Source organism: Seriola aureovittata, chromosome 21 (assembly GCF_021018895.1).
Source record: "Seriola aureovittata isolate HTS-2021-v1 ecotype China chromosome 21, ASM2101889v1, whole genome shotgun sequence".
In the NCBI taxonomy this organism is placed as follows: domain Eukaryota; kingdom Metazoa; phylum Chordata; class Actinopteri; order Carangiformes; family Carangidae; genus Seriola; species Seriola aureovittata.
In genome coordinates, this window is record NC_079384.1 from 10,660,466 (window position 1) to 10,687,484 (window position 27,019).

General features: G+C 40.9%; 1 protein-coding gene across 4 annotated transcripts; it reads left to right on the top strand.

The window, feature by feature from the left end:
- The first annotated feature begins 723 nt into the window (after window positions 1-723).
- adam11 (ADAM metallopeptidase domain 11) lies at window positions 724-26,856 on the top strand. 4 transcript variants are annotated; one of them, XM_056366895.1, is made up of 27 exons: window positions 724-1,130; window positions 1,417-1,568; window positions 4,263-4,339; window positions 4,969-5,035; window positions 10,190-10,272; window positions 10,636-10,693; window positions 12,100-12,163; window positions 13,038-13,177; window positions 14,477-14,551; window positions 14,744-14,815; window positions 15,765-15,931; window positions 16,325-16,409; window positions 16,548-16,638; window positions 17,135-17,186; window positions 17,455-17,554; window positions 17,644-17,715; window positions 18,422-18,514; window positions 18,687-18,767; window positions 18,867-18,917; window positions 19,043-19,106; window positions 19,739-19,844; window positions 19,958-20,077; window positions 20,621-20,789; window positions 20,892-21,006; window positions 22,048-22,138; window positions 23,717-23,734; window positions 24,563-24,713. In XM_056366895.1, exons 1-27 carry the CDS (start codon window positions 1,073-1,075, stop codon window positions 24,576-24,578), a joined length of 2,337 nt encoding a protein of 778 aa, XP_056222870.1. In that variant the 5' UTR covers window positions 724-1,072; the 3' UTR covers window positions 24,579-24,713. The 4 variants fall into 4 exon arrangements, with proteins under 4 accessions (XP_056222870.1, XP_056222868.1, XP_056222869.1 ...); XM_056366893.1 differs by lacking the exon at window positions 22,048-22,138 and having other exon boundaries at window positions 24,563-26,856; XM_056366894.1 differs by lacking the exon at window positions 24,563-24,713 and having other exon boundaries at window positions 23,717-23,888.
- Window positions 26,857-27,019: the final 163 nt, after the last annotated feature.

Below are 27,019 nucleotides of genomic sequence, written 5' to 3' on the forward strand. Positions count from 1 at the left end.
GGGCAGCTGTGGCTCAGTAGGTAGAGAGTGTTGTCCCCTAATCACACGGCACGTGGTTTTAACCCGAGTTCCCTCTTGGGCGAGACACTGAACCCCAAATTGCTCCTGATGGACTGCTGCCATTGGTGTGTGAATGAGCAGCAAAACTGAAAAGCGCTCTGAATAAAAGTGCCATACTAATGCAGCCATTTCTGTGTAACTAATGGGAACTGCATGGGGAATCTATAGCAGTGGGTACCAACGTTTTAACTTGTGACCCCTTAACACTGTCATCACAGGTTTGAACTGTGGAGACGAGCTGTGAGCAGTTCACCCTGAGATTAAGTCTTTGCTTCTGGGACTCGAAGGGTGAAAGTATCAAGCAAAGATCAAAAAATAATTTAGTAAAGAAAAAAAACCCTTAGGCAGGACTGATCTTGAGACAGGTATTAACCAAAACTCAAGGTTTCAGTGAGTCACTCACACATTGTTGATCAAGATTGTTCGAATAATTGTAATTAACAAATATTATAACCTTCTTTTTAGTTATATTTAAAAGAAAAGGGGCAGATTAAAAGGGCCACATAGCTCATGGTGAGAGTATCTAAGTTGTAGTTCATAACATCAGGTTTTACCATAGTAGTTTTGGAGCCTTCAGATCTTATCAAAGAGGGTGGGTGGGTCTGTCAATCCCCACGTGCTGCTTGATCCCAGATCAACCACTCCTCGCGCAGCCTCATAGCTTTCAAACGGGATTGCCAACGTTAGGCCGAAAGACGAATGTGTTTAAGTCGTGTGTATGTGTGTGGTTTGTGTGTGAAGGAGAGATAGTGAAAGAGGAGAGAGAGCGAAAGCTCGGTGACACCGACACACAACATGCAGCTGGAACCGGGCGGTAGAGCTTCGTCCGAGTGCTTTTAACTCGCTAGAGGCGGAAAGGGAGGTGAGAAATGCGGGCGCCGTGTGTAAAGGTCCCCCGCTGCTGTGTTTGTCTTCACTGTCAACAACAGTCCTGCTGCAGCTCCGCTCACGGCTCCTGTCGGTTCATTTAACGGCGCCGCACCGGGGAAATCACTGGGACTATGTGAGCATCATGCTCGCTGTGAGATGCCTGCTGTTCGCTGCAGTGTGTGCACGGTGCGCCGTGACAGGTAAGAGGCTCCGACGCTTTGCTTTTACCTCAAGATTGAGTTTGTTACAGATAATCATTGACAAAACGAAGAACTAGAGCGTTTTCTGGCAGTAACTGCGTCCACTCAGCCTGCGCTCTCTAGTAACTAGGACCGTGTAATTGTTGCATCGGTGTCAACAAGCAGCTCACGATCAGCTGCAGAATCCTATGAGAGTACTGCAGAAATAAGACATTTAACACCAGATTCAGAACCCCACACACCTCCACCTTCCTGTGCACTGAAACACCTCTTCTGTCCTCTGCAGGTCTGAGGGAGTGGGCGAGTCTTGAGGAAAGGCTGCTGCCCGCAGAAGAGGTCGTTCAGCCCAAGCGGCTCCTGCAACAGATCCACTCCCAGGAGGAGCTGCTCCACAGCCGCCTGGACACCCGGGTCAAAAACTACACAGCCGGGGCGCAGGTGAGTGTTGCCTGCATCTTTGACAGGCTTAACATCCATGCATGCTTCAAACCACCAGAACCGAGAACACATTTATTGCCATTCCTCTTCATTTAACCTCAGTTTCTACTCGTCCCATACAGTACTCACTGAGATCAAATTGTGACCAAGCTTCGTTCATGTTTCCTGAGAGTGAAGGACTGACTTCAAGGGTACTTTGATTAATATTCTCAGAGTATACTCACTCACCCTGTGAAGAATTATTTGGTTCCTCCAACCTAAAGGAGATGATGAAGAGGTTTCATCCAATTCTCCAACCTCTGTAAGCCATCACCTACTCAGTGAATTCTCCCATCAGTGAAACTTAAAATCTATTGAACAAGGAAGGAGCTGAAGTTGATAAGTGTGTGAGTCTACACATTTGACTGATGACTGATTTGAGGATATTTTTAATGAGATATATTCCTCCTCTTACACCACTCTACTGCACAACAGATATTCTATCCATTTTGAATGTTCATGTTTTAGTTCAAATTTTCTTAGATTGTTTATTTTGGCCCTTAAATCTTAATGATGTAGTTTTTATTACTTTAGCTTCATTGTTTAAACATTTGCACTATGTAGTCTAGCCACATATCAAAATATACTGTATGTCCCCACAGTGTACGGTATGCTCCTATTTTTGCAACACCCGCTCCTTAACCTTAAAATAAAACAAGGAATATCTACAGTGGAAGGAAAAAGTTATATAACAAGTAGAAATACATAAAAATGGAAAAAAAATGGAGAGAAAAACATTGTTAAAGTACCCTTAGACTGCTGGTTTCTAAAACAATTTCTACCCCTCACCTGCTCTCCGTCAGGCCCTGGTTCACCTATGTTTGTGCTCTCCTTGGAGCTCATGTGTCTGTCACTCCTACCCCACCCTGTGACACCCCTCGACATCATGCCCAGCTCGCCCGGACCAGAGCAAGGCAGGAAAAAAAAAACTCAGCCCACCGCTGCTTCTGCAGCCTCCTCCTCTCCACCCCATTAGATTATATTTCACACCTCTACCGGTCCTCTCTCATTACCTTCCCTATAAACACCGCCTGTCAGTCAGTCAGTGGATATGACACAGGTCTGACCTTGGGCTGCCCTCTGTGGCCAGAGTGTTGTCTCATGACTTCTCTTTCCTGAGACTGGAGGAGTTGTTTAGGAGGTGTGTGCCGCTTAACTGCTGTCACCCACTTAAAAGACAAGAAGTCATTTTTTTCCAGAATGAAAGCTGCTATAACCAATGCTTTTATATTAACAATGGATCAAATGTCTACGTGTAATGTGAAAGATGGTTCTTGTGGTGGCTTACCCATAGTGAATTTTTACTTACGAAACTTTACAGTGTTTATCCACTCTCATCAACCTCGTTGGTGAATGTAGTCGAGCATTTAGCTGCTGGAGAACCAGATATTTCCTCAGGGGTTTGTGGAGACCAAACTAAGCTAAATAAAAGAGTGAATGTACATCTGTGACTCCAAAAGAGTGTTAATGGGCCTCTGTTCCTCCTCTGTGTGTAATAGGTAACTAGTTGCTGACAAGTACACATGCTCAACCTATAAAAACCATAAAAACAGGCCGAAAAATCTGTTAATGTAGGTTTAAATTTCAGAGTGGTTGTAGATACAATGGCCTGAAGTTAAATCTGTTTCCTGTGATCTCTAACTGGTCTACAGAAGAAGAAAGATGAAGAGTGTCACAGCATCTGGTTCTTGTATCTCATTTGAAGGGAAGTGTAATTGTAAACTAATCTCTTTCTCAAAACAAGTAGGGGTTCAACTTCTGGTCAATTAGCCTGTTTTGTTTTTATTAATCTATCAATGTTTTAATGTTTAAAAATGTTGAAAATATTGACGATCACTCACCCCAATTTACCAGAACCCGAATAATGCTTATGTCTCACCAATGTCAAGCTTACGCTCGTACTTGAGATGTTGTATACATGCAAATACAGTTTAGTAACTGATAATGTTTTTTTTTTAATCAGCCCATTTGTGTCTATGGACTATTTGATTCTGTGTCTTGAGCTGTTAACTTATTCCCTATTGAACATCCATCAGTTTTCTTCCCTCCTCCACTCCACTCCACCTCTAGTGGGTCAGTTGTTTCAAACTGTGTTTTGCAGCCAGAACACACACAAGTTTGTTTTAAATTCTAATGTAGGTCCCAAAGTTTTCAAATATACCAAATCTGACAGGTGGGATTTGGGAAAAATTTGTATGAAATGAACCATTTAATAGATTGAAGAAATGATACAGAGCATATGATGAAGTGCTTGTGGTAGATTCACATCCAAGGCACAAGTGTTGTATCTTTTACTGTTGGTATAAAACACAAGTATGGTGATGTCGTGTATGCTAACAGTGCACTATTAAGATTACTATATAGCACATACTGTGAACAGTTTGTATGGAATTAGGTAACAGCATAGCAAAAGCTGCAAATGATAAAGTAAGGTCATTGGTTTCTCAGAATTGCATAGATTTACCAAGTGAACGATCTTGTCCCAACTCAGTGCTCATTTTTTCTGTAAACCTCCATGAATGGACATCTGCTGGTGGAAATAATTAATAGGATTCAATTCATAGTTACTCGTTTAATCAATTTCTCATTCAGTTTTCTTGTTTATCTCTTACGCCTCCTCCTCCCAACTTTTCCTTCCTCCGTGTCTCCCTCCAGCCGGTCCATCTGGCCCAGAGCAGCTTCCTGGTGGAGGCTTTCGGCACATCTTTCATCCTTGACCTGGAGCTCAACCAGTAAGTCGACACATCCGCGGCACAGATCCAGCAAACAACCCTTCAGTGGTTACAGCAGTCACCGACATGCTCACTCTTCCCGCCTCTCTTTCTTCATCTGTGTGAAATATCATTATAAAAAGAAGCTGCTGCTCTATTTGGAAAGTGCCTTGAGATAACGTATGTTGTGAATTGGCGCTATATAAATAAAAATTGACTTGATCTGTGTCTGCTGCCCACCTACTGTATGTCCTGTGTGTTGGCATTATTCAGGCTGCCTGCGGGCTAAACCTTACTAAATGTACACACACACCCCCCCCTCTTGTTACACGACACATATTTTCCTCTAATGGACTGCATTTATGTAACACCTTTCACTGGCTGTTACTTAGCACTTAGAATAAATCAGACTTCACACATTTTGGTTTTACTTATGAATCAGCCTTTTGTTGATCTAGACTGGCGAGATTCATAATGTTTAATGCTGATTGATATTCTGTTAAATAGCACTCCACAATAATAACCTATGATGGCCTGTAATAGTCACAAACTGCTGTAGTGTTACTTTTTCAAACTATTATGGAAGTATTGAATTCAGGTTGAAGTGATTGTTAGAATAATTGTTCTTCTCACTTTCCTCTTCTCTCCAGCAATCTCCTGTCTACAGACTATGTGGAGCGTCACTATGGCGAGGATGGGAAGCCATCACAGAGTATGGTAGGACAATCTTATCGAAGCTGTTTTACCATTATAGAAAATATGCTTAAGAGTTGTCTGAGGAAATTGACACCATTCTCATGCCTGTGTAGTAAATATAACACTACAGCTGGTCATTTTAGCTTAGCAGAAAGACTTGAAACGTGGAAACGGCTAGTTTGTACATGTCCTGGCATGGAGCAGTGATGGTTTGCACTTAGTTTTTTTATATGGATTAAACAAATTAGATATAAAGTGATACTTAATGAGCTTTTGTACCTTCAAACAAAGCCAGACTAGCCATTTCCCTCTCTTTCCAGTCTTTACACTAAATGTTGGCATCTTCATTTCTGTCAAAATGTAAGTGAAGCTAATTTACCATCCCAGTCAATTCAACAGAAATTGATTTTTGTGCCAGCGCCTACAACGGTATAGCTCTTTTGTCCAGAGTGTTTTGGAACATGTTTCTGAGGCAGTTATCCTCGCTGAAAGATATTGAAAAGAATCAATAATCAATGGCAGCACCATTTGTTCAACTTGACCCTAAGGCAGAAATTTATAAAAATGGCAAATGTTGAATTACTTTTTTTTTTTTTTTTTTTTTTGAAAATTGAAGTACTCAAGGCTTGTGTGAATGGCTATGGAGATATTTCCTGACTGTGAGCTCGAATGTTTTGCTGCAGGCTCTGGTTTAATCCACACCTCATCTTTAGAAATGTCTCCAGCTCTAGCTGCAGTTGCATCAGGATTAATGATTGAAATGCTGACGTTGTCCTCTCTGTCATGCAGTATAATTTTGTACAAACTGTCCTACAGTAACGTTCTGAGTCCAGTGTGTTTACACAGGCTCAGAGACACAGGCCGTTAATGCAGACAGCTTGACTCTCAACACCATCTGGGAGACACTCTCTTTCTGTCTGTATCCTCTGCTTTATATTAGTCTCTGTCCCTCCCTCTGTCTGTCTCTGTCTCTGTCTCACTATCCCTCTCTGTCTCCCCTTCGCTCCCCTTTTCCTCTGCCAAAGACCACCTGACCAATCAGTAGTTGGTTGCCATGGTAACCAGCAGTCAGCAGCAGTAGCAGCAGCAGCAGCAGCGTGGGTCTACTTTGTCATGTCGTGAGTGGAATTGAAATCATGTCCATTTCCAGAAACGACTAATCCAAATCTTACAGCCTCCCTCTGACCTGACCTTTGGAAACAGATGTGTATTATTGCCACCATCTTTATTCCACACAAACAATATGGCGTATTGTGCCACAGGGAAGGAGGAGAAGTCCCAAACGGATTTATTCATTATCTCTGTGTAATACATAATAAAACAATAATCATATTATCAAAGATCAAAAGAGATTATGTAAGAAAAAAGTTATCATTACGTGTTATATAGGACTTGCAGAAAGATGTCATTCTGAGAAAAAGATTGTCATAAGTTAGTAAGATGTTTGGAAAGCTATGTCCCATTGCCGCTGAGAATAATGAAGTGGGATTTTTTTTTTAATATTTCGTGAGCCAATGTCAGGGGGAACATGGAAGATATTTGTATTTGGGCAGATTTTATGCCTGAAGAGAGAGACAGGAAATACAGGAGAGAGAGATGCAGTGCAGGATCCGGCAGATTCTGGAGTCGTAGCAGGGATTTGCTGCTCAGGGCTCAATAGGCCCATATGGTATGTGCCCTAACCATTTGGTCATCAGGACACCCCGGGAGTACATTTTTAAACCATAAATACACTCTGTCATGAAAACAATTTTAATCCAAGTTATGGACGGAAGAATGTGTCCGTATTCTCTGCGGCAAAAGCTTTTCAAAGAATTAGAAATGTGGCACAAATAAATTCATTAAAGTTGTAAGCTGTATATATTTTGTCCATCAGATGAAGAAAAGCCACATATGTGGAATGATCTCTATGGAGACCATATAGAGTTAAAATTTAGATAAATATGGTTGGATTAATACTAGTCTTAGTAAAATCAGCAGAAGAAAAACATTTAACACATTTAAAACCATTTATACATGATGAATATAAAACGATTGGCAGATCTCAGTTAATGTCATATACTATATCTGTATGTCTGAACAGCTGCATGAACTCAACATGCAAATACTTACACACATCTTTGGTGAATTTACACCATAGAACGCACAAATTGCTTACATGGACATTTTCTTTTCAGCCTGCTGGAAGCCGCCCCCTCCCCCATTACCACCACTATCTCTATCTCCATCTTGATTTATTTAGTTTTATTGACGTGCCAATATATTCCTCCTGCCTTTGTGTGTCAGTTTTTTTTATTGGTCCCTGCGGATCTATGCTATTGCTCTGAGCTGGTTACTGTCTCATTCGAATTGGATCCAAATGACACATGACTAAAAGAGGGATTGAATTGGGGATGAGGATGGGCTGAGATTGATGGGAGCTGTTTTATGTATTTGTCAGTGTCCGTCCTGCAGAAATGCCGGTTTCTTTGATTCCTGACGAAATCAGCAGATTTGTTTCTCATTCTCTGAAATCACAAAATCAGTTTTGAACACCCTGAGTCTGAGCACTGAGCAAGCTATTGATGGCATGTTGTAATTGGCACAAAACATACAAGATGTCAATGGGGAAAACATTGAAGTTCTTGATACTGATACAATGCTCTACTTATCCTGTTATTGACAGACTAATGCATTGATAGATATCAGCTTGCTTCATTGCATATTAGATAATAGTATAAGTACCTGGGCATTGATGATATTTACCTGCCAGTGTGGCTTTATTACAAACTCTTTTGCAAATGAAACATGCTTCTTACTCATTGAGGATGTCTAATATTCTTGACTGATGCCTCCGTTGTATCACGTCTTCCTTTCACTTTACATTAGCTCCAGGTGTTTCATTACCTTTCCTCCGCTCCTCTCAGCTCAACAATGCTGAGTCAAAGTTCAGACATGGAGTTAACTCCAGCTTGTCTAATTCAGTTAGAGCTGATAATGTCAAATTTAATCCGTTCGTCTCTGTGGGTCGTGACTGTTTATTTGCCTCTATTTGTGTGTGGGCAAGCAGTTTTTATTTCATTCACACAGTCATTCACTTCTAATGTAGTGTCCAGCTCACCTGTCCCTGACCTCCCAGCGCTGATGATATTTCACGGTTAATCCATCATTCTTTGTACATATGGTTTGCTTGCATGTGTGAGTGATCATTATTTGAAGCTCATACATCTCGTCTGAAAAGCACGCTCAGGTCCTCACAGCCAGTGCGTGTCTGCTGTGTCAAGCAATTTGATTTCCTCCATTTAGCCTTGTAATCCTACCTTTTATTTATATATTATCTTGCCCCGGGCTAAGTGCTGTAGGTTGTCTAACTAGGCGATATGATTGATGAAAGTCCCTTTCTTCCTTAACAGATGAACTGATGTTGAATCTAAATACGCTTTACCAGCAAAATCATAATAATTAAATCACCAATTATGATTACAGTACATTTTTTTGTAGTGATGTTGATGTAAGATTTTGAATTCAAAATGTTTATTTTGTGTTTAATTTAGCTGTGCCTTTATATCTGGAGCTTAGGTATTTTATTTCTATAATTTTCTATCGACATCCTGAGTCAGATCAAGTTAAAATACTAGAACAAAAATATATTCATACCCCCTTCCCAATCTAGTTCAATCTTCCTCTCATGGCTGAGTATAACCAATGGGAGATCAGAGGGCAATGCTGTAGTTGTCTGACAACCCGGTCAGCCATTGATTTCTCATCAAAGGGACCCCGGCTGACTACGTGTGATTTTGTCCACCTCAGAGCAGATCCCAGCGGAAATGTCAGACAAACCCTCCCAGTGAGAGTACAGCAGTGCGTCTTTGATCCAAGATAAAGCTGCGAAATACATTACGCACACCGTTTGATGAGAAATAACTTTCTTTTTGGGCTGTCAGTTGTGCCAGACAACAGCAGATCAGGTGGCAGACATGACTTTATTGGGGTTCATTACAAACACCTGAAACTGACTCTCTCTCTCACACACACACTGTAGTAGTAAGTAGCTACAAACAAAGATGTGACGGTAATCTCCATCCACTTAGATGAGGCCTGCTTGATTATTAAAAACCCTCTCCTGAGAGCACTTCTGTCTACCATGTACAATTTATTTCCTTCTCCACAACTTTTGCTGGCTCGCATATTTAACCACGAGCAATCTGATCATTCCTGTACTGTGAGAGGCGGCGTGGAAACACTATATTCAAAACATGATTATCCAGGTGCTGCCTTTCAGGGGATTATGAAAATCAGGTGAAGGTATCTGGAAGCGGAATGTACAGGTTACACCTTCAAGCAGCACTGTCAGTCTGAAAGTATGAGCTGAAACTGGCACACACACCTGATACAGTTTATTTTAACCTGTGTTAAAGGGACGCTCCACCGATTTTAAATGTCAATGTCATATTACCAGTCAACCATTCACGTCAGCCTTTAAAAACAGTTGCATATTGGGAAGTGTAGGATCCAGTGACTGAAAGCCAGAATATCTTGGCCTTTGTTGCATTGATTTTTATTGTCCTTTGTTTAATCTGTCTCTTGCAAGTCCCCATGTTTAAGGAAGTGCTAGTAGTTACTGGTATTATTATTATTTTCAAACATGTCTGATACTGCACATGAAACATTGTGATTTTGTTTTAAAAACACCTGAACAGACTTTCTTGTTAGAGACCGTGTTGTTTGAAGTTAAACTCTGGATTTAATTCACATTGCACTTGTTCACACACACTTACACTGAAACTGGACTCCGTCGCTAAGTTTCTCCCATTTGACCCCTGGCCTTCCTGCTCTTTAATTGATCTCTCCGTCACTCAAACCCACACACACACACACACACACACACACACACACACACACACATATTGTTGTACACACAGCTTTTCCTTGCTGAAACCCAACTCAGCTGCAGGCTCTGCAGGTGTAGGTTTCCCCAGCGTCGGACAGTGTTCACTGATATCCTTCAGGTCAGCTGTAGGCCCCGGGCTGACAGTAAATACCTGCTTTGTGTTTATGTAGAGGCCGGGAGATAGAGAGGGGTTCACACAGTCAGTGTTGGTTTCATTTTCTGACATCTGACATGAACATGTTACTGGATGATGATGGGGGGGGGGGGGTTTGGTGTCTCAATGTCATATATGATGTGTTTGTCAGGGGGGAGAGCACTGCTACTACCACGGGCGAGTGCGGGGGCTGCCCGGCTCCTGGGCTGCTCTGTCCACCTGCCACGGCCTGCGGTGAGTCCAATACTTTCACTGTCACTTCACCTGACATCGAGTTATTTTTTGGGCATTTTTTTTATTTAGTGAATTAAACCAAAACTTTCCAAAGCCTGCGGAGTGAAAACATTTGGGAACTCATAGTTGATTTTTTGTAAAAAGTCTTCAGGCGGTGATGAAATTGTTTCCCCCTTATCACTACACATAAAAATTTAAGAATAGTTGCTCTCGCACCTGTTTTTTTTTTTTTTTAATTAAAAAAACTCTTCTACTCCCTCCCAAATTCCAGCACTGTCAGTACAATAAGTCCAACTCCTACATGTTCCTATCTACTCTGGCTGCCAAGGATAATGTAACCTACCACTGTTTTTGTATTTTCAGGGGGATGTTCTCTGATGGGAACTTCTCATATGGGATTGAACCCGTTGGCAGCGGAGAGGTGAGTCAGGACTTCGACGAGGTGGTTAGTAGCAAACACACACTTACCTGTTTCCTCGGCATCAAACCCAAGCAGCAGCAAGGTCACCCGTGAAAAGATCTTGACAAACTAGCACCAATATTTCAAACTCATCAAAATATGGTCTCACTTTCACTCCATCACTTACAGTGAGTCCAGACAGTGTTACTCTATCTCTGAGTTGCTGTATGGAAAGTATTGAGTTGATACACAATCCACCGCCGCTGAAACACATCTCCTGTCTCATGTCTAAAGGGAGACATCACCTGACAGAACTAGAGAGAGAGGGGAAAAAAGTTTAAGAGGCTTTTTAGATCTTTCAAAAAATGTTCAGATTTGATTTTAAAGTCTAGTCTTAGATCTAGTATTAAAATGAACTAGACGTATAACAGAGTGGAAGAAGCTGAGCATTTTTTCCATTAAGGCCCACAGTAATCGAAGTACAGCTCAATTACATAGACTGGAGAGATGGATCGATAGCCACCCAGCTCATCTTGAAACTCCCTCACTCTCCTTCTCTCTCCTCAGCTCTCTATCTCAGATGGGTCATTTTCATAAAGTATTTATTCCCAGCTCGAGTGTACCACAGTGTCCAGTAGTGTTATTGCCATTATGACAGCCCAGTGATTGATTAATTATGCATCAGAGCACTTTCTCTCCCGTTGATCCGTCTGTACCTCAGAGGACACCGGCTGCACTTTCCTCACAGAAAAGCTTTTAAGTTCAGGATGAGAAGAAGTCATTTAAAAGCTTGTATGATTTTAAAAGCACCCTTTTTTTCCATTAAAAATGACCACAGGAAAAAAAATGCTCTAAGCTGCTGTTATGCTTAAAACCTAAGCATTTTATCAAAATGGTGTAATATGCTGGTGTAACTACATTTTCTGTCCTCTTTATAACTGTGTGATATAACTCCATTTGCTGTGGTCTGAAGTTTCATTTTAGTATTAGTAGCTTTTTCACTTCTCACTACTGCTTACTGGAATGGTGAACAACCAAATCTGACTCTTCTGTGGATTATTATAGTTATTTTTCCTCCATTAAAAATTACAGCTGGGAAAAAAAAAAATGCTAAGAGAATTCAGACGCTGTAACGTGGGTGAGTGGCTGAGGGTTTCCCTTTGGCTTGAGGTGAAGCTTTCTCCTGTTTGGGCAGACATGACCGGGGAAGCAGCAATTAGCTCTTCTGTGGACCTTTTTATTAATGAAAATCTTCAGAAATTAGAAAGATAAAAATGCAAAGAAAATTCTGTCTGAGTCATCCTCTGAAAACAAGCAGCTCAGAAAAGAAGCTCTAACTTTTGCACCTTTTCTCTCTCTCTCTCTCTCTCTCTCTCTCTCTCTCTCTCTCGCTCTCATCTCTCATGCTTATTCCCGACATCCTCCAGGAGCATAATGACCACATCATGTACCGTATGCCGGACATTGACCTCTTCCCACCTCCCTGTCCAGGTAGGACCTTTGCTATGATTACAGAAAAAGTTAACAAAGAGATTCCTCGCAGTTACTTTCTTCTGTATCTGACCGTCTCTGAACTTTGGAAGCTGTCTGCGTCCTTCCTGATGTGATGATAAAGTCTAATTTCTAAATCCTAAGCCTCAGTGACACAAAACCTGCTGCACAAATCCTGCTATGATGCAAATGATTTATGACATCTCAAACATCATTGTCTTGATTTGGCTAAACTTTGTGATGTGTTACATATTCAGTCTGTGTTTCGCTGTTAAAAGAGCTCATTTGTTGGTGCTGTAGTTAAAAATCAGATACCAAACTTAGACTTTGAGAAAACCTGACAGGATGCAGCCTTGTCCTTGATATTGAATGATCTAAAACAATCAAATGTTCTGTAAAACAAGTCCTTTTTCCACACACACACACACACACACACACACACACACACACACACACACACACACACACACACAAAAAGAGCAGCAGCAGCATACAGTGTCCTCCTCAGGTTGTCCAGCTGCCCTCCTTGCCTAAAAGTCTCATTTCGCTGCATCTCTTCTCTGCCTCTCCTCTCCTCTCTGACCCTGATGCTCTCTGGATTCATCTCCTCCCTCCTTCCTGTTACCCAACCTCTGCAATTCCTCCTTCCCTTCCTCCTCACCCTCTCGCTCGCCCCATTATAGCCCGTTATACTCTCCCCTTTCCTCCCTCTCCTCTCCGCTGGCTGTGTGATATTGATTTCTCCTGCAGATCAGTGGACTAAAATACATGGTTACATCCATCCCTGGACTGATGACTAGCCACTTTTCTATCTCCCTCTCACTTACTCTGTGTCTCTCCATCCCTCCATACCATCTGTGTGTGCGTGTCCCAGGATGCTCCGTGAACAGCTCAGAGCCTGAGGGGCGGCCAGACGGCCACAGTGAAGGAGACAGAGAGCTGACGGATGGAGACGGCTGGTCTGAAGAAGAGAAGCCTGTCCTCACAGCGGGACTAAAACGCTCAAAAAGACAAGTTAGTGTTCATGCAGCCTGCATGACTCTCTGTCTCCCAACACACACACACTCCATGTACCTGCCAGCAAGATAGTGTTGAAGCATTGAAGAAAGTGTCACCGTGAGGGAAACATTAGAGTTGAGATATGCAAACACAATTAATATTTTACAGAGAAGTCTGTCAGTTGATACCAAATCTCCACACACACGCTAATAGCTTGTCTCAGCTTTCTTGCTAATAAAAATAGAATCCCGAGATCAGAAAAAAAAAAGAGGGAGAAGTGTCGAACGTATGGAGGAGCTTTCTGAAATCTGAGAAAATTAATCAAGTAATGCTATTTGATTAATTTAAAATGGAAAGCCTTCATTAATAACTGAGGGTGTGAAGTTTGAAAAATGTAAGTTTTATCAGGCAGATATGGTCGAGCAGAAGACGCTCGGTCTCTGCCACATCACTTTTAATCTTTTTAGTCATGCTAGCGACGTGACCCTGGCGATGTCTGTGTCATTTAGTTGGAATCACCATTTCGATCCAGACTTTGGCTGTACTTTATGTTTAGTTCTAATTAGCAAACATTAGCATGACAACTTGCAAAACTATGCTGAACATGCTGAACATGCCTGCTAAACATCAGCATTTTAACATTGACATTGGATGTTAGCATGCTGATGCCTTTTGCTCAAACCACTGCTGTGCTAGCATGGCTGTACACTCATTATGATCTGTAAACAATAAATAAAAAGTCATTTCAAGTAAAATTCAGGTTTATTACAACTTTTTTTCTTTTTTTGTGTTTTTTATCTGCCCCGTTCTCTCTGGTTTGAAGAGTGTGAGGCCCGGTCACATTCTTCAGTTCTACAATCAGAAATCAGCAACATGTGACTCAAACTCTGACAGCTGTGGGATTGTATGTAGATGTTTCCTGGTCATGAACCAAACAACACCCCAAACAGTCCAGGAGAAGCAGAGTTAAAGTATAAAAAATATCTAAGATTGCTTATTTCTTGTGAGACTCCCGGCGTAATCGGACACAGCTGCTATTTATCATTTATCAGTAACAATATTCTGCTGAATGAATGAGTGATTGTTGCTCTCCAAGTTGTGTTGCCTTCTCAAGGACAAGGGCTAAAGTTTCACCAGCATCAGCATATGTGTGCGTGTGTGCGTGTGTGCGTGTGTGTGTGTGTGTGTGAATGGTTTCACCTGCTGGGTTCGTGTATGTGTTGTTGTGTTCATGTGTCTGCTTGTCCTCCGTGAAGGTTATTATGATGGTGTGCTCAAACCTCAGGCTGTGCGGATTTCTTTTGCCCCCTCCAGGTTCGGCGAGGCCAGCGCACCGTCCAGACCGAGACTAAGTACATCGAGCTGATGGTGGTTAATGACCATGAACTGGTAAGTGTGAAACCGACAGCTCCAGGGTGTTTTCTTTTACCTTATCTCTGGAACTGCAGCAGAAGAGCAGTAATAAAAAAAAATGAGTGAGACTCTCATTAAAAAAAGGATTTAATCACGTGGTGCTCAGGTGACTTTAACAATATAAGATAAGGCAGTAAGAGTATTTCTCTTCTCTTCTCTTCTTCTTAGTTTGTGCAGCTCCGTCGGTCGAGCACTCAGACGAAGAACTTTGCCAAAGCCGTGGTAAACATGGCTGATGCGGTGAGTGGTTTTAAAATGCAACCGAATCTCCAAAAGTGGAAATATTAATCGGGAACTGACTATGAGCTTCCTCTTCCTATCTTCTATTTTTTTTTGTAACCATAGCACCCCTTCATTGTGAATCTATTGTAGAGAGTCTCTTGAGCTTACTCAGGACACTCACCAAATTTCATTGCCTTTTCCTGCAGATGAGGCTTTCCTGGTCGGGACAGCTGCCATCCTTTATTCACAAAAAGACACAAGCATCAGACAATAACTGTCTGATGTTATTTTAAGATTGTCAGGTCTGGTCTCAAACTGTTGCGTATCAGGATATCTTTTACTGTCAGAAATCTTTCACTTGTTTGACTCAACAACATTACCCTGATGTTACACTAACACTAATATTTGTTATTATCACTTGAATCCTTATCATCATTTAATGTATAAATATATGTAACCCTTATTTCTTGGTCGGTAGCGTTCTCCAGTCTCTTTGGGCTCTGGATGACATGCAGGCTACAATTTTCTTTGAGCTGTCTTCTATAATCACCACCGACACGGGAAGATATTTGTCTCAACTTTATTCTGCTCTCTTAGCAGGACAAATGTGCATCTCATAAACTGTCACATTCGCGCCTGTCCCCCCTGCAAACAATGGCAGGTGGGAACAAATGTTCTCCACACTAAATGGGTTTTAAATAACCAATTAAAATGTTACTTACAAATTATATACAAAATAATTAAGTCCTGCAACTGATAATGATAATGATGGGCAACTGATTTAATCTTGTTTGTTTTTCAGTTTCTCTGTTGTTTCCATTCAAATCCATTTTTTATTCAGCTGTTTGTAAGTTCTGTCTTTATCTGGCAACAGGACAGCAGCTAAAATTACTGAATGTGTTTTGGTCTCACCTCCTCACCTGTTGCATAATTCTTGCTCGTGATTTTTCCCCTTTGATGTGTCCAGATCTACAAGGAGCAGCTCAACACTCGCATCGTCCTGGTGGCCATGGAAACCTGGTTGTCTGAAAACAGGGTCTCCGTGGGCGACGACGCCTTGCTCACCCTGCGCGACTTCATGAAGTACAGGAAGGAGAGCATCAAGGAACGCTGTGACACCGTGCACCTTTTCTCGTGGGTTCAGTCTCCAGATTTCAGTTTGCTGCCGCTGCTTTTATTGATCTCCTCCTCCTCCTTCTATTTCTTCTTCTCTTCCTCCTCTGCTGCCGCCGTCTCCTTCTCCTCTACTACTTCATCCTCCGCCTCCTCCTTCTTCACCTTCCCCTTCTCTCCCCCCTCCTCTTGTTCTTCTTCTTCCTTCTTTTCTTCCCCCTCTCTTCCATCCTCTTCTTTCTCTTTCCACTCTCCTTGTTCTCCACCCCCCTTCTTTTTCTGCTTTTTCTCCTTCACTTCAACCTCATCCTTCTCTTCTCCTCCTAATTCTCCTCCTCCTTCTTCCTCTCCTTCCTCTTGTCTTCCACTCCTCTTCTGTCTATTATTATAGCAGTCTCCCTGTCTTTACTACAGTGGGAGGACGTTCATGAGCAGCCGCAGTGAGGCGGCCTACATCGGGGGCATCTGCTCGCTCACCAGGGGTGGAGGCATCAATGAGGTGAGACTTGTGCCTCTTATGTCATACGGATTTGAGACAGTGACTAAAAATTGGTGTTTGTCCAAAAGAACTTGTGTAAAAGTGTGTATTTATATTTCCTTTTTAGTTTTTGTTTACTTGTTTCATGTGTGTCTTCAGTTTGGCAGTGTGGGCCCCATGGCCATCACGTTGTGTCAGAGTCTTGGCCAGAACATTGGCATGCTGAGGAACAAGGAGCGAACAGCTGCAGGTAAGACCAAAGTAAACTGCAGACAATGGTTGAAACATTGCACAAGGATTCATGGGAGATAAAAAGGCAGCGACAGTCATCCTTGTAATGACTAAGAGACACAGAGTTGGAGCCATATGGAGCTGTATCTTCAAGTTGTCTCTGATAAAATTCTACATTTTATTGTCCTATATCTAAAAGCTGTCTTTTACAGATGGTCTCATCAAATTCTCATTTGGATTTCCGCTGAGAATTACAACAACTTTGTCACTGAGAAAAGAAAACAGTCCACCTCTGCTGCACTAACAGCTCCCCCAAGTGGTGAGAAGTCAGCATCACCTGTCATCTGTCTTGACCACAGAAGTGTGTGTGTGTGTGTGTGTGTGTGTGTGTGTGTGTGTGTGTGTGTGTGTGTGTGTGTGTCTGTGTGTGTGTGTGTGTGTGTCTGTGTGTGTGTGTCTGTGTGTGTGTGTGTGCGTGCGTGCGTGTGTGCGTGCGTGTGTGTGTGTCCATCCAGGAGACTGCAGGTGTCCAGATCCATGGCTAGGCTGCATCATGGAGGATACAGGGTATGTACTCATTTTACAGTAAATTGTGAAGTGTAAAGTGACCTGTACTTAATTAAGAAAGAATTCTCAGTTGTTTTTTTTGCTCTCCTGCATCTCTTTCCTATCCAGCCAGTAATCTACAATGCAATGACAAATGTAATCACATGTACCTTGTAAATGTTGCATGTAAAAGTACCTGACTTCATCAAACCATATTTAATACTGAATTTGAAGGTTTTAACCCAAAACAGTTAGTGATTTTGGTTTTTGTGTTTCCTTTGTCAATCAGCTACTACCTGCCGAGGAAGTTCTCTCGCTGCAGTATAGACGAGTACCTGCGCTTCCTCCAGCAGGGAGGAGGCAGCTGCCTCTTCAACAAGCCCAGCAAGGTGAGGGCCGGTCAGTTGCTATCAGAGCGACTGAAATTAACATTCCTCCAAAATAAAGTTCCTTACATCATTTTTTGTTTTGTCTGTAGCTATTAGACCAACCAGAGTGTGGCAATGGATATGTAGAGCCGGGAGAGGAATGTGACTGTGGATCTCTAGTGGTGAGTGTACTCGAGTTAACTAATGACTTACTGATTGCCTTTTGCACAATGAGTCTGTACTGAAACATATGTATATTTCCATATATGGTCAGGGAAGTCGAAAGTTGTCTTGATGAGGTGGTCATGTGCTACATGAGTTGGTCTTTTTTTTCTCATTTGCCTTCAACAATTCAGTGTAAATGGAATTGGCCTGTATCATTGTTTAGATAGTTAGGTAAACATAGGTACAATTTAAATGACAAATATATAGAAATGCTGTTTACTTAATGACTTAACTGAGAACTATATAGAGGATATTATTTAGCTACCAGCTGTTGAGATGACCACTTCCCAAGGAGAGGCAAGAATCATTGTCTCTTGTATGATATTAGTGTTTTAATTGCTGTTAATTTTCATATATATATTTTGAACCTATTAGTTTGTCATCGTTTTTATGTAGCCACGTTATTTTGTATTTTTATAATTTTGTGATAATTCTACATACTTAGGTGGAGGCTTTAAATAAGCCCATTGAGTTATTTGCCTCTTCCTGCACTGAATTTTCATTTGTTTTCTGTCATTTTCCGTGTATTTTAAATTGTGCAAAATAAAAATATGGCTACACAAGTATTTCTTCAGTGCTGTCGGCTGTGTGAGTTCAGGACATCAGGAAACACCCTGACACTCATGAACTACAGATGCACTATAAATGCTCTCTGTCCTGTAGGACTGTGCTCGGAGTGGAGCCAACTGCTGTAAGAAGTGTACGCTTACCCACAATGCCATGTGCAGCAACGGGCTCTGCTGCAGGGACTGCAAGGTGAACCGCTTTAATATATCACACTTCTTTAACTGGCAGTTCATTGTCGTTCATTGAGGCCCCAGGTCGACTCTTTCTGTCTCACTAACTTGTGTTTTCTATCTCTTTGTTTGCCTTCTCCTTTCTTCATCTGACTCCATTTTCTCTCTTCTTCTATGGTAATTTGTGACAGTACGAGCTGAGAGGCGTGACGTGCCGTGATACTGTAAACGACTGTGACATTTCCGAGACCTGTACAGGCGACTCCAGCCAGGTAAGAGACCCCCCCCCCAAAACACAAGTGTGCGTTGTACCAAGATGCTGAAAAGATTGCAGAAATCTGAAAGGATGGATAATCTTCTTCCTCTTTCAGTGTCCTCATAATGTCCACAAACTGGATGGCTACATGTGTGATGCTGGCCAGGTGAAGTCATGCTTTATGTTAAATGTCTATCACAGCTTCTCCTGTTGTATTCAATAAAATATTTGTCTCTTACTGTGTGTCCTCTTCTCATCATCACATCCACCCTTCCTCTTCCTCCTCCTCAGGGTCGTTGTTATGGAGGTCGCTGTAAGACCAGAGATGGCCAGTGCAGGACTCTGTGGGGCTACAGTAGGTTTGGATTTGATATCGAGTATTGTTTCTAAATGTTGCATGGACCCCTGATGGTTAAAATTTCATGGCTGCCGGGGTTTGGATGGTGTTTTCCAGAGACAACTCCGGTTGTGCGGTTACTTTTACGGGCAATCCCCAGTCCACTGGATCCGATATTGGTTCGGTATTGCCTCTTCCACTATTTCATAGGTTCTTGTGTCATCTTCATATGAATTCTCAGCCGAGCTGGACACAGGGTCTAGACTCTGATGTTGTTTTCCATTAGGACCCTCCGTATGACAAGGATCACTGGTGCTCCTTTGGGGACTCCGTTTATCTCCTTTAATTTTTTCAGGCTGTTTTTTGGTGTCTTGCTGGAAATCGCATATCTCACTGAGGATCAGAGTCAAGTTCACTGACTCGTCTTTCCGATTTCTTTCATTTTTGTTGAGATACATTTCCCTTTGGTGTTTTTTTTTTTTTTTGTTATTTTGCGTTATGGCCACAAGAACTTTCAGGATGAAAACTAAAGTCATTCACTCATATTCCACATGAATCTTTTTATATTTTCTGAGAGGAGCCTTGTAGCGATTAAAGTGAGGCCAGGGGTTGGAGAGTGTTAAGTGAAAGAGTCTGTTCTCTCTTCTCAGACTCCGCTGACAGGTTCTGCTATGAGAAGCTGAACTCTGAAGGCACAGAGAAAGGAAACTGTGGCCCAGACTCCAGTGGTCAGGGATGGGTGCAGTGCAACAAGCAGTGAGTGAACAGTATAAACTGTATAAACTATAAATACTTAATGATCTTTGTTTTTTTTGTTTTTTTTAAATCATTGTTTTATTGTTGCATCTTCTCTCATTTGCCTCCATCAGAGACGTTCTCTGTGGTTTGCTGCTGTGCACCAATCTGACAGCTAAGCCGAGGTTTGGCGAGATGCAGGGGAAGCTCACCAGTCTGACCATCCACCATCAGAACAGATACCTGGACTGCAGGTGAAGCTTTTATTTGGTAGCTTGCTGGGTTTGAACAACAATTAATGGGTTAAAAAAATGCAGAAGGCTGTTAAACCACATTAAGGTTCCTTACACAAGAAAAAAGATGGATGTGTTTTATCTTGTGAATCTTGTCTATGACAAATATTGATCACAAATATGGTTAAAATAATTTTTTTTTTTAAACTGAAAGCAGAATAGAAGGAAAAAGGTGAAAAGTGAGATGAGTTGTCAAAGAGCAATTAGAGAAAACACTGATTTAAGATAATCAATCCCTGAATCGAACCTCACGCATTTGACAACTCATGTATTAAACGGTGTCAGCTCATTTGGATATATACAGAGTATGTGAGGGTAAACAAGGGGAGGGAAATATATGGTATACTATGAATCAATAGAGAAATTGATCAGTATTCAGAAATAGATTAATTGGTTTTATTGCAATTTTAGCGCTTGAGATGATCCCAAATCAGGTAGACTCAAATAGAGCTGGAAGAAGGAGGGTAAAGAAATCCTAATTTTCTGTGACCGTCTAACCTACAGAGGAGGCCATGCAGTGCTGGATGACGGTTTGGACCTGGGCTACGTGGAGGACGGGACGCCATGTGGGCCAAACATGATGTGTTTGGAGCGCCGCTGCCTCCCTGTCACCACCTTCAACCTCAGCACCTGCCCGGGCTCCTCGTCCTCACGTATCTGCTCCCACCACGGGGTGAGTCGGTCTCTGCTGCTCCGCAAAACAATGGATTGTCGGCAGTAAATTAGATCAAATGTGGAAACGCTCTCACGCACGTTTCTCCTCTTCGTCCCTCAGACGTGCAGTAATGAGGTGAAGTGTATCTGTGATCCAGACTACACTGGGAAGGACTGTAGCGTGTTTGACCCGATCCCCATCCCCACCCCGCCTGAGGGCCCAGAAAAATACAGAGGTAACCACACTGAGCAGTTTGCCTGCACATACTGTAGTCCTCTCATCAGACAGCCACAGCACAGTCACAGCGCTTCCTCACCTCTGTAAAATGACTATGATGAAGAAAAATGGGAACAAAACAAATGAAGTACAACAGGAAGGTCTGAAAACTGAAATGCTCAGGCTTTATGAACTGAAAACTATCTCACCAAGCTAAACTAAACTGAATATCATATATATCACATGTCATTTCATTTTCTAGGGATTTACATGTAATGAAAATAAATTGATAAAATGAAAATCACTTCTATTTTCTACATTCATTAGTATCTCTAAGAACAATTAAAGCACAAAATAGAAAGAAAATGGCATAGATATATGAATTACAGCATGATTAAAGTGTGCAAATAAGCAGCTTTGAAATATATTGAGTTTAAAAGAAACACAAAATTATGAGATATAAAAAAAAAAAAAAAAACATTAATGAAAAGAAATTACAATATGTAGAAACAATGAGATGTGAAATCAGCATCATATTTGGGGATTTGTGGGTCGTTTTCTTGTTGAGCTTTTTAAAGGGGTATTTCACAGTATCTTTTCAGTAGACAACAGTTCATTTATATATCACTCTAAAATAAAACAAAATGCTTTACACAAACTGTGCACTGAAATGCTGATGCCTTGATATGTGCACAAATTAATTTCTATGAACCACTGGAATTTATTAAAGGGCCACATAAGTCATCATTGCCTTTCACTCCACTACTGTCTTCATTATTTGTTGGATATAAATAATGCAGAACATGGAGGCTGCAAGACACTTCACCACCTAGCATCACATAATAATTCAAACTTGTCACTATTTGCAATAATTTGTGTAACTTTGAACTGGGTTTTTCTCTGTTGATTTCCACACTTTTACTTCTTTTTGAAGCTTTACAGTTTTACAGTCAGAAAACATAAAGAGGATAACCACAGATATTTAAAATTTTTGGCACTTGGCACCCTCACATGCCATTTGTTTTCCTCACTGGCTGACTCACCCCCTTCACTCCCACAGGTCCCAGTGGTACCAATATCATAATAGGTTCGGTTGCTGGTGCAATTCTGCTGGCAGCGATAGTCCTGGGGGGAACTGGCTGGGGATTTAAGTAAGAGCTCTGGCATGCCTCCATCTGTGTGTGCCTGCTGTGTTCCTCTGTCAGCTAATTCACATGCCTGCGGCTCGCTGCTGAATGCTCCTCTGCTTGCTGTCTGATCCATACTCACAACCAGAGAGCGCGTGGGTTTATTATTAATGCTGGTGGACGTGCAGTGGATGCTTCTCCATCAGTGGGTTTTGTTAGCGGAAGAGAGCAGTACTTACCTCACTAGTATTTTGGCTGCTGAGCTCCTCAATGAAATTTCCATTATAGCATGAAATGATTGGCATTAGGGTTACTAATTCACTATGTATGTATTCTGGTATTTTTTTTATTTGCTGAGCCTGTTAAAACTATAAACAGATTTATCATTTAAGTTTTTTTTTTGTTTTTTTTGTTTTTTTTTTGAAAAATGGGCAAAAATCACTTTCATCTCTCTGAACTTTTATTTTTTCTCACTATTTTTTGTATATTCAATTGACTCAATGATTAATTGACTAATCAAAAATATAGCAAATACATTAATTGTGTCAATAATGTAAATAATTATGAGTTGCAGCCTTATATTGGACACATAAGTGAAACTGCTCTGAATTTTTATACCACACACAACTAAATAAATAGAAGACAGAAGTTTGTATCCTCCAATCCACTGATTTTACACACAAGTCTGTTTATACATCTTGAGGAGCATTGTTGCATATGTGAAACAAGTTGTATAAAACCTTTTCTGGCTCCAGAGGGAGCTGAGTGGCCTTACGTGATGACACTTGAGTCGGCGCCGGTTGGGTCTGAAGACTGCTCAGTTTGAAAAAGAAGTCTGTGGTTGTGGAGTTAGAAAGAAGTGAGCTTGCCAGACTTCTGAAGTCCGCTCCTCATCTCTGCTTAAGGCTAACCCCCCGAACCTCCGGCCAAACTGTCGATAGTTGTGTTGCGTTGTGGGTAATGTAGGCACCAGGTTTTGACAGGGAAAAAGAATGTATGGTATCTGTGATTCTGCTTTTTAAGCTTAAATGTTACAGGAGTGTGATGCTAAATCGGTGGAGTATTCTTTTAAGTTGGGCACTGACAGTGATGCAGATTTCCTACAGTGCACAATCCTAAATAACTAGATAAATACTTTAGATTAACAAGCTTTATTGAATCCCCCTCTCACTGTCGTCGTCTTCTCTACACATCTGGATTTGACTCCAGGTTGCTTTTCCTTTACTCACACCCTACAGTGCTGTTTTGCCTCATGCTGGCTTTGCTGTGGCATGCAAATAAACAAAAAATCTTGTCAATGACTGTAATCTTTTGCCCCAATCTCATGACTGTAGTTTGTGTGATAGCATCAAATCTGCCGGGCCATGTCCCTTGATTGCAAAGTTCAGTTGCTGGGTAACAAAAGATAAAGAATAAAAAGATGATGGCTGTGTTAAGCACTTTGCTTTTAAATGCTTGGGTTCATCGCATGTTTTTTTACACTACGTCCGACTAACATTTGATATTAAGAAAACTTGACGGTCTTACTTGTCTTTCTGCTTCACTTGTTCTCTCTCTTTTGTCCTCTCCCTCCATCTCGTCTCTGCATCACTCCGGATCCAGAAACATCCGAAGAGGAAGGTACGATCCCGCCTTCCAGTCCTGATCCAAAACATTATCAGTCTTTAAACACCGTTCATTATGTCAACATAATCTGCCATCTGTTTTATAAGAATCCCCTGCTTCTTCATCCTCTGACCACCCACTATTTTTACAGATTTCTAAGGCCACACAAATGTCACTGTCTTACTAAGCCTTATTTTATTGATGTCATCTTTTCACTCATTTTTTAATTTAATGTTTTATTTATATAAGACCACTTATACAGTACCATGAAGCAAAGCCAGATACCACAGCATTTATGTAGTCTGTGCAACACAAAACATAATTCAACCCGATCATAATTTTATCTCTACATGTGCAACAGCTCATGAACATGTTATGGAAACATCTTAGTTTGCTTCAGTAGCATTTTTACTGCATGTCCCCTCATTAACCTGCCTGCCGTTTGTAGAATATAGCTGCAGTATTGACTTTTTAATGTTCATTTCATAAGACTTTCAATAATAAAAGGTGAACATCTTTTTAAGTTTTCACTTTCAGTTATTTTTCATGTTATTCTACTATGTGCATTAGGGCTTTACGATTGGTCGATTCATGAATTAGTCAGTCAACAGAAAATAAATCTGCAACTAACAAACTACTATTTTTGATCAAGGTCAGGCGAAGCTCTAAAATGAGTGGATTTCACCATCTTTCATTGTAGTAAATTGAATTGAATATATTTGTTTTTTGGGAATTGTGATGGATTGACCTGTATCAGTCTGTGCTATCAGATTCCTTAAATACCTATCTTCCCTCTTTCTCTTCTCAACCTCTCTCTCCACTTCCTTCCTCTTCTCTTTCCAGATCTGCAGGAGTTTGAATCATATGCTGTCCTGTCTTCCTTACCCCATGTCCAGTCTGCTCTGAGGAGACAAAACAAAGATGTCTTCCGCTTACGAGCCATCAGACCTTTTGTTTTTCCCCTTTTTCTGACTTTACTGAAGCTGTCTCTGCCAGTATTTTCTCCCTCTGGAAAGTCTAATTATTTTTTGACTGTGGTACAGAAACCCTGAGGGCACATTCCCACAGATTAGAACGGCTCTCAGGGACTGTCTGGTTACAAATGTCCAAGTTGCCGTTGTCAGTATTGCCTCCTGTTTTGTGCTCGTTCCAGTTTTTATTTGCAATGTTTTTGGGTTGCTTGAACTGATATGAAATATTTTTGTCCTGGACACGCGCACACGCGCAAAGCCCTTACCTGAAGTGTGTTTACTCAGCTATTTGGTTCTCTTTTCCTTTCCTGTGGTTACAGCTGGTCCTCTGCCATTTCGACTGTTATTATGCTTTACCCTTATAAGTGATTTCATGGAAGAAGGATATTTACTTCTCCTGGTTTGAACTTGTTAAGGAAGCCTTCTGTTAATATAGTTAACATATTTAACCTCATAGAGAACACAACCACCTCCTCTCAGTAGTGTGACTAGAAATATGAATATCATACAGAATAGTGATTGCTGACATTTTATCTGTGTAGATGAGGGTTATTTTTGTGTGCTAGGACTTTACATTCCACAGTTATAGCCATAGTTTCTCCTCTTATACTGTCAGTCAATATCAAGCAGTAGTCCATCCTAAGTCAATGCTTCAACATAATATGCATTAATGTATGAATGTATAGTTCAAGCCTGCAAGGAAGCTTTTTTCATCTCTGTGCTGACATCTGAGTACTTTGTACTTTAGTGCAGCCAAACTGGATAGACAGCTGCTCATGTACACACCAAATGTTTTATCCCCGCTGTACGATATGTAATCCATATACAACCAATATGCATACAAGTATGCTGAACATGGGTGCTGATGTACATAGTGTATAATAAGGTTGACTCGTTTAGAAAAGCAGTGACACACTGCCGCTCTGAATGGAAGCACAAGAAAACTCTTCCTGCCTCTCTCAGCCTAAAACTGCTCATTTTGAAGATTTTAATTAGCACGAGGTGATTCAGTTGGAGCTCCTCTGGATTTTCAAAGTTGTTGTTGTTGTTGTTGTTGGCTTCATGCCTGATTATTTGGACTGCAAGGAATATCGTATATATTTCATATATGCCCATGAAGGGGATTTTCAAGTTTCAACATGCAAACTTATGATGCAGACGCCTTATTAAATACAAGATCTCCCTCAATAATGCATAAATTCTATACATAAAGTTTTACAAATCAAAATTTGGCTTCTACTGTATGTACTCCCTTACATGTATAAATAAACTGCATAAAATTAGAATTTAAGGCTGTTTAAGCCAAATATGCTTTATCTCTGAATGATACAATTTGGAGGATTTAATCCTGACTGACCAGATCCATGTAATAAGCAATAAATATCTAAAAGAAATAACTTTATAAAGTTGATTTCCAGATTGTATTTCAGTATGAAACGACAAACATCACAACAAGCACCGAAAATGGTCTCCCTTTTTAAAAATCCAATTCTACAGATTTTATGTGCATCACTCTCTCCATTTAGCCTCTCTGGACCTCAGAGGGTCTTATATCAGGATTTATATCAGATTATACGCCTCCTTTATTTCACCAATAACTATAAAGAACTGCGTAATAGCACAGGTGCCAGAGGAGATGATCCACATTACACTGCCAGTCAACCTACAGTAGCATTAAAGGAATAGGTTGAAATTTTGAGTTGAAGTCTATCACACAGACTTCTTTAGTGAAAGTCTCTGCCGCTGAAATCAGGTTTATTAAACCAAAAATCTTAATATCATTCCTCACTGAAGAAGATAAGTGGCATAAAAGAAATGCAAATTATACCAAAATCATAATTTGACAACATGAACTTGATTTAAATGTCAGTGTATCCCTTTAGTCATACTTGAACTACTCCTTATTCCCGAAACACTGTACAACAATCTTAAAAAAAAAAATACTCAAGGACAGACTTAGCTGAAAGCTCAGGTCACGTTGTGTTTATCGCCACTGTTTGTGATCACACATCGTAGTTGGATTCATTAAAGGATTTTGGCACCATTCATGTAGAGTATGGACGTCAACCTTGTCTAGTCTACAGGAAGGTCATCAGTATTAGCTTTCAATGTAAATACTCATATTACTGTATATTAAAATACATATTAAAACATATCTGAATACCAGTGACTGTGTGATCTATTATATGTCTGTTGTGAAAATCCAGATAAAAAAACAAAAAAAAAACAAACAAAAAACACAATACTTCTGCATACTGCTTCCTGATACTTGTTCATCTTATCATAATGTGTCGTAATGACTTTGGTGATCCCTTGACTTTTCTTCTAG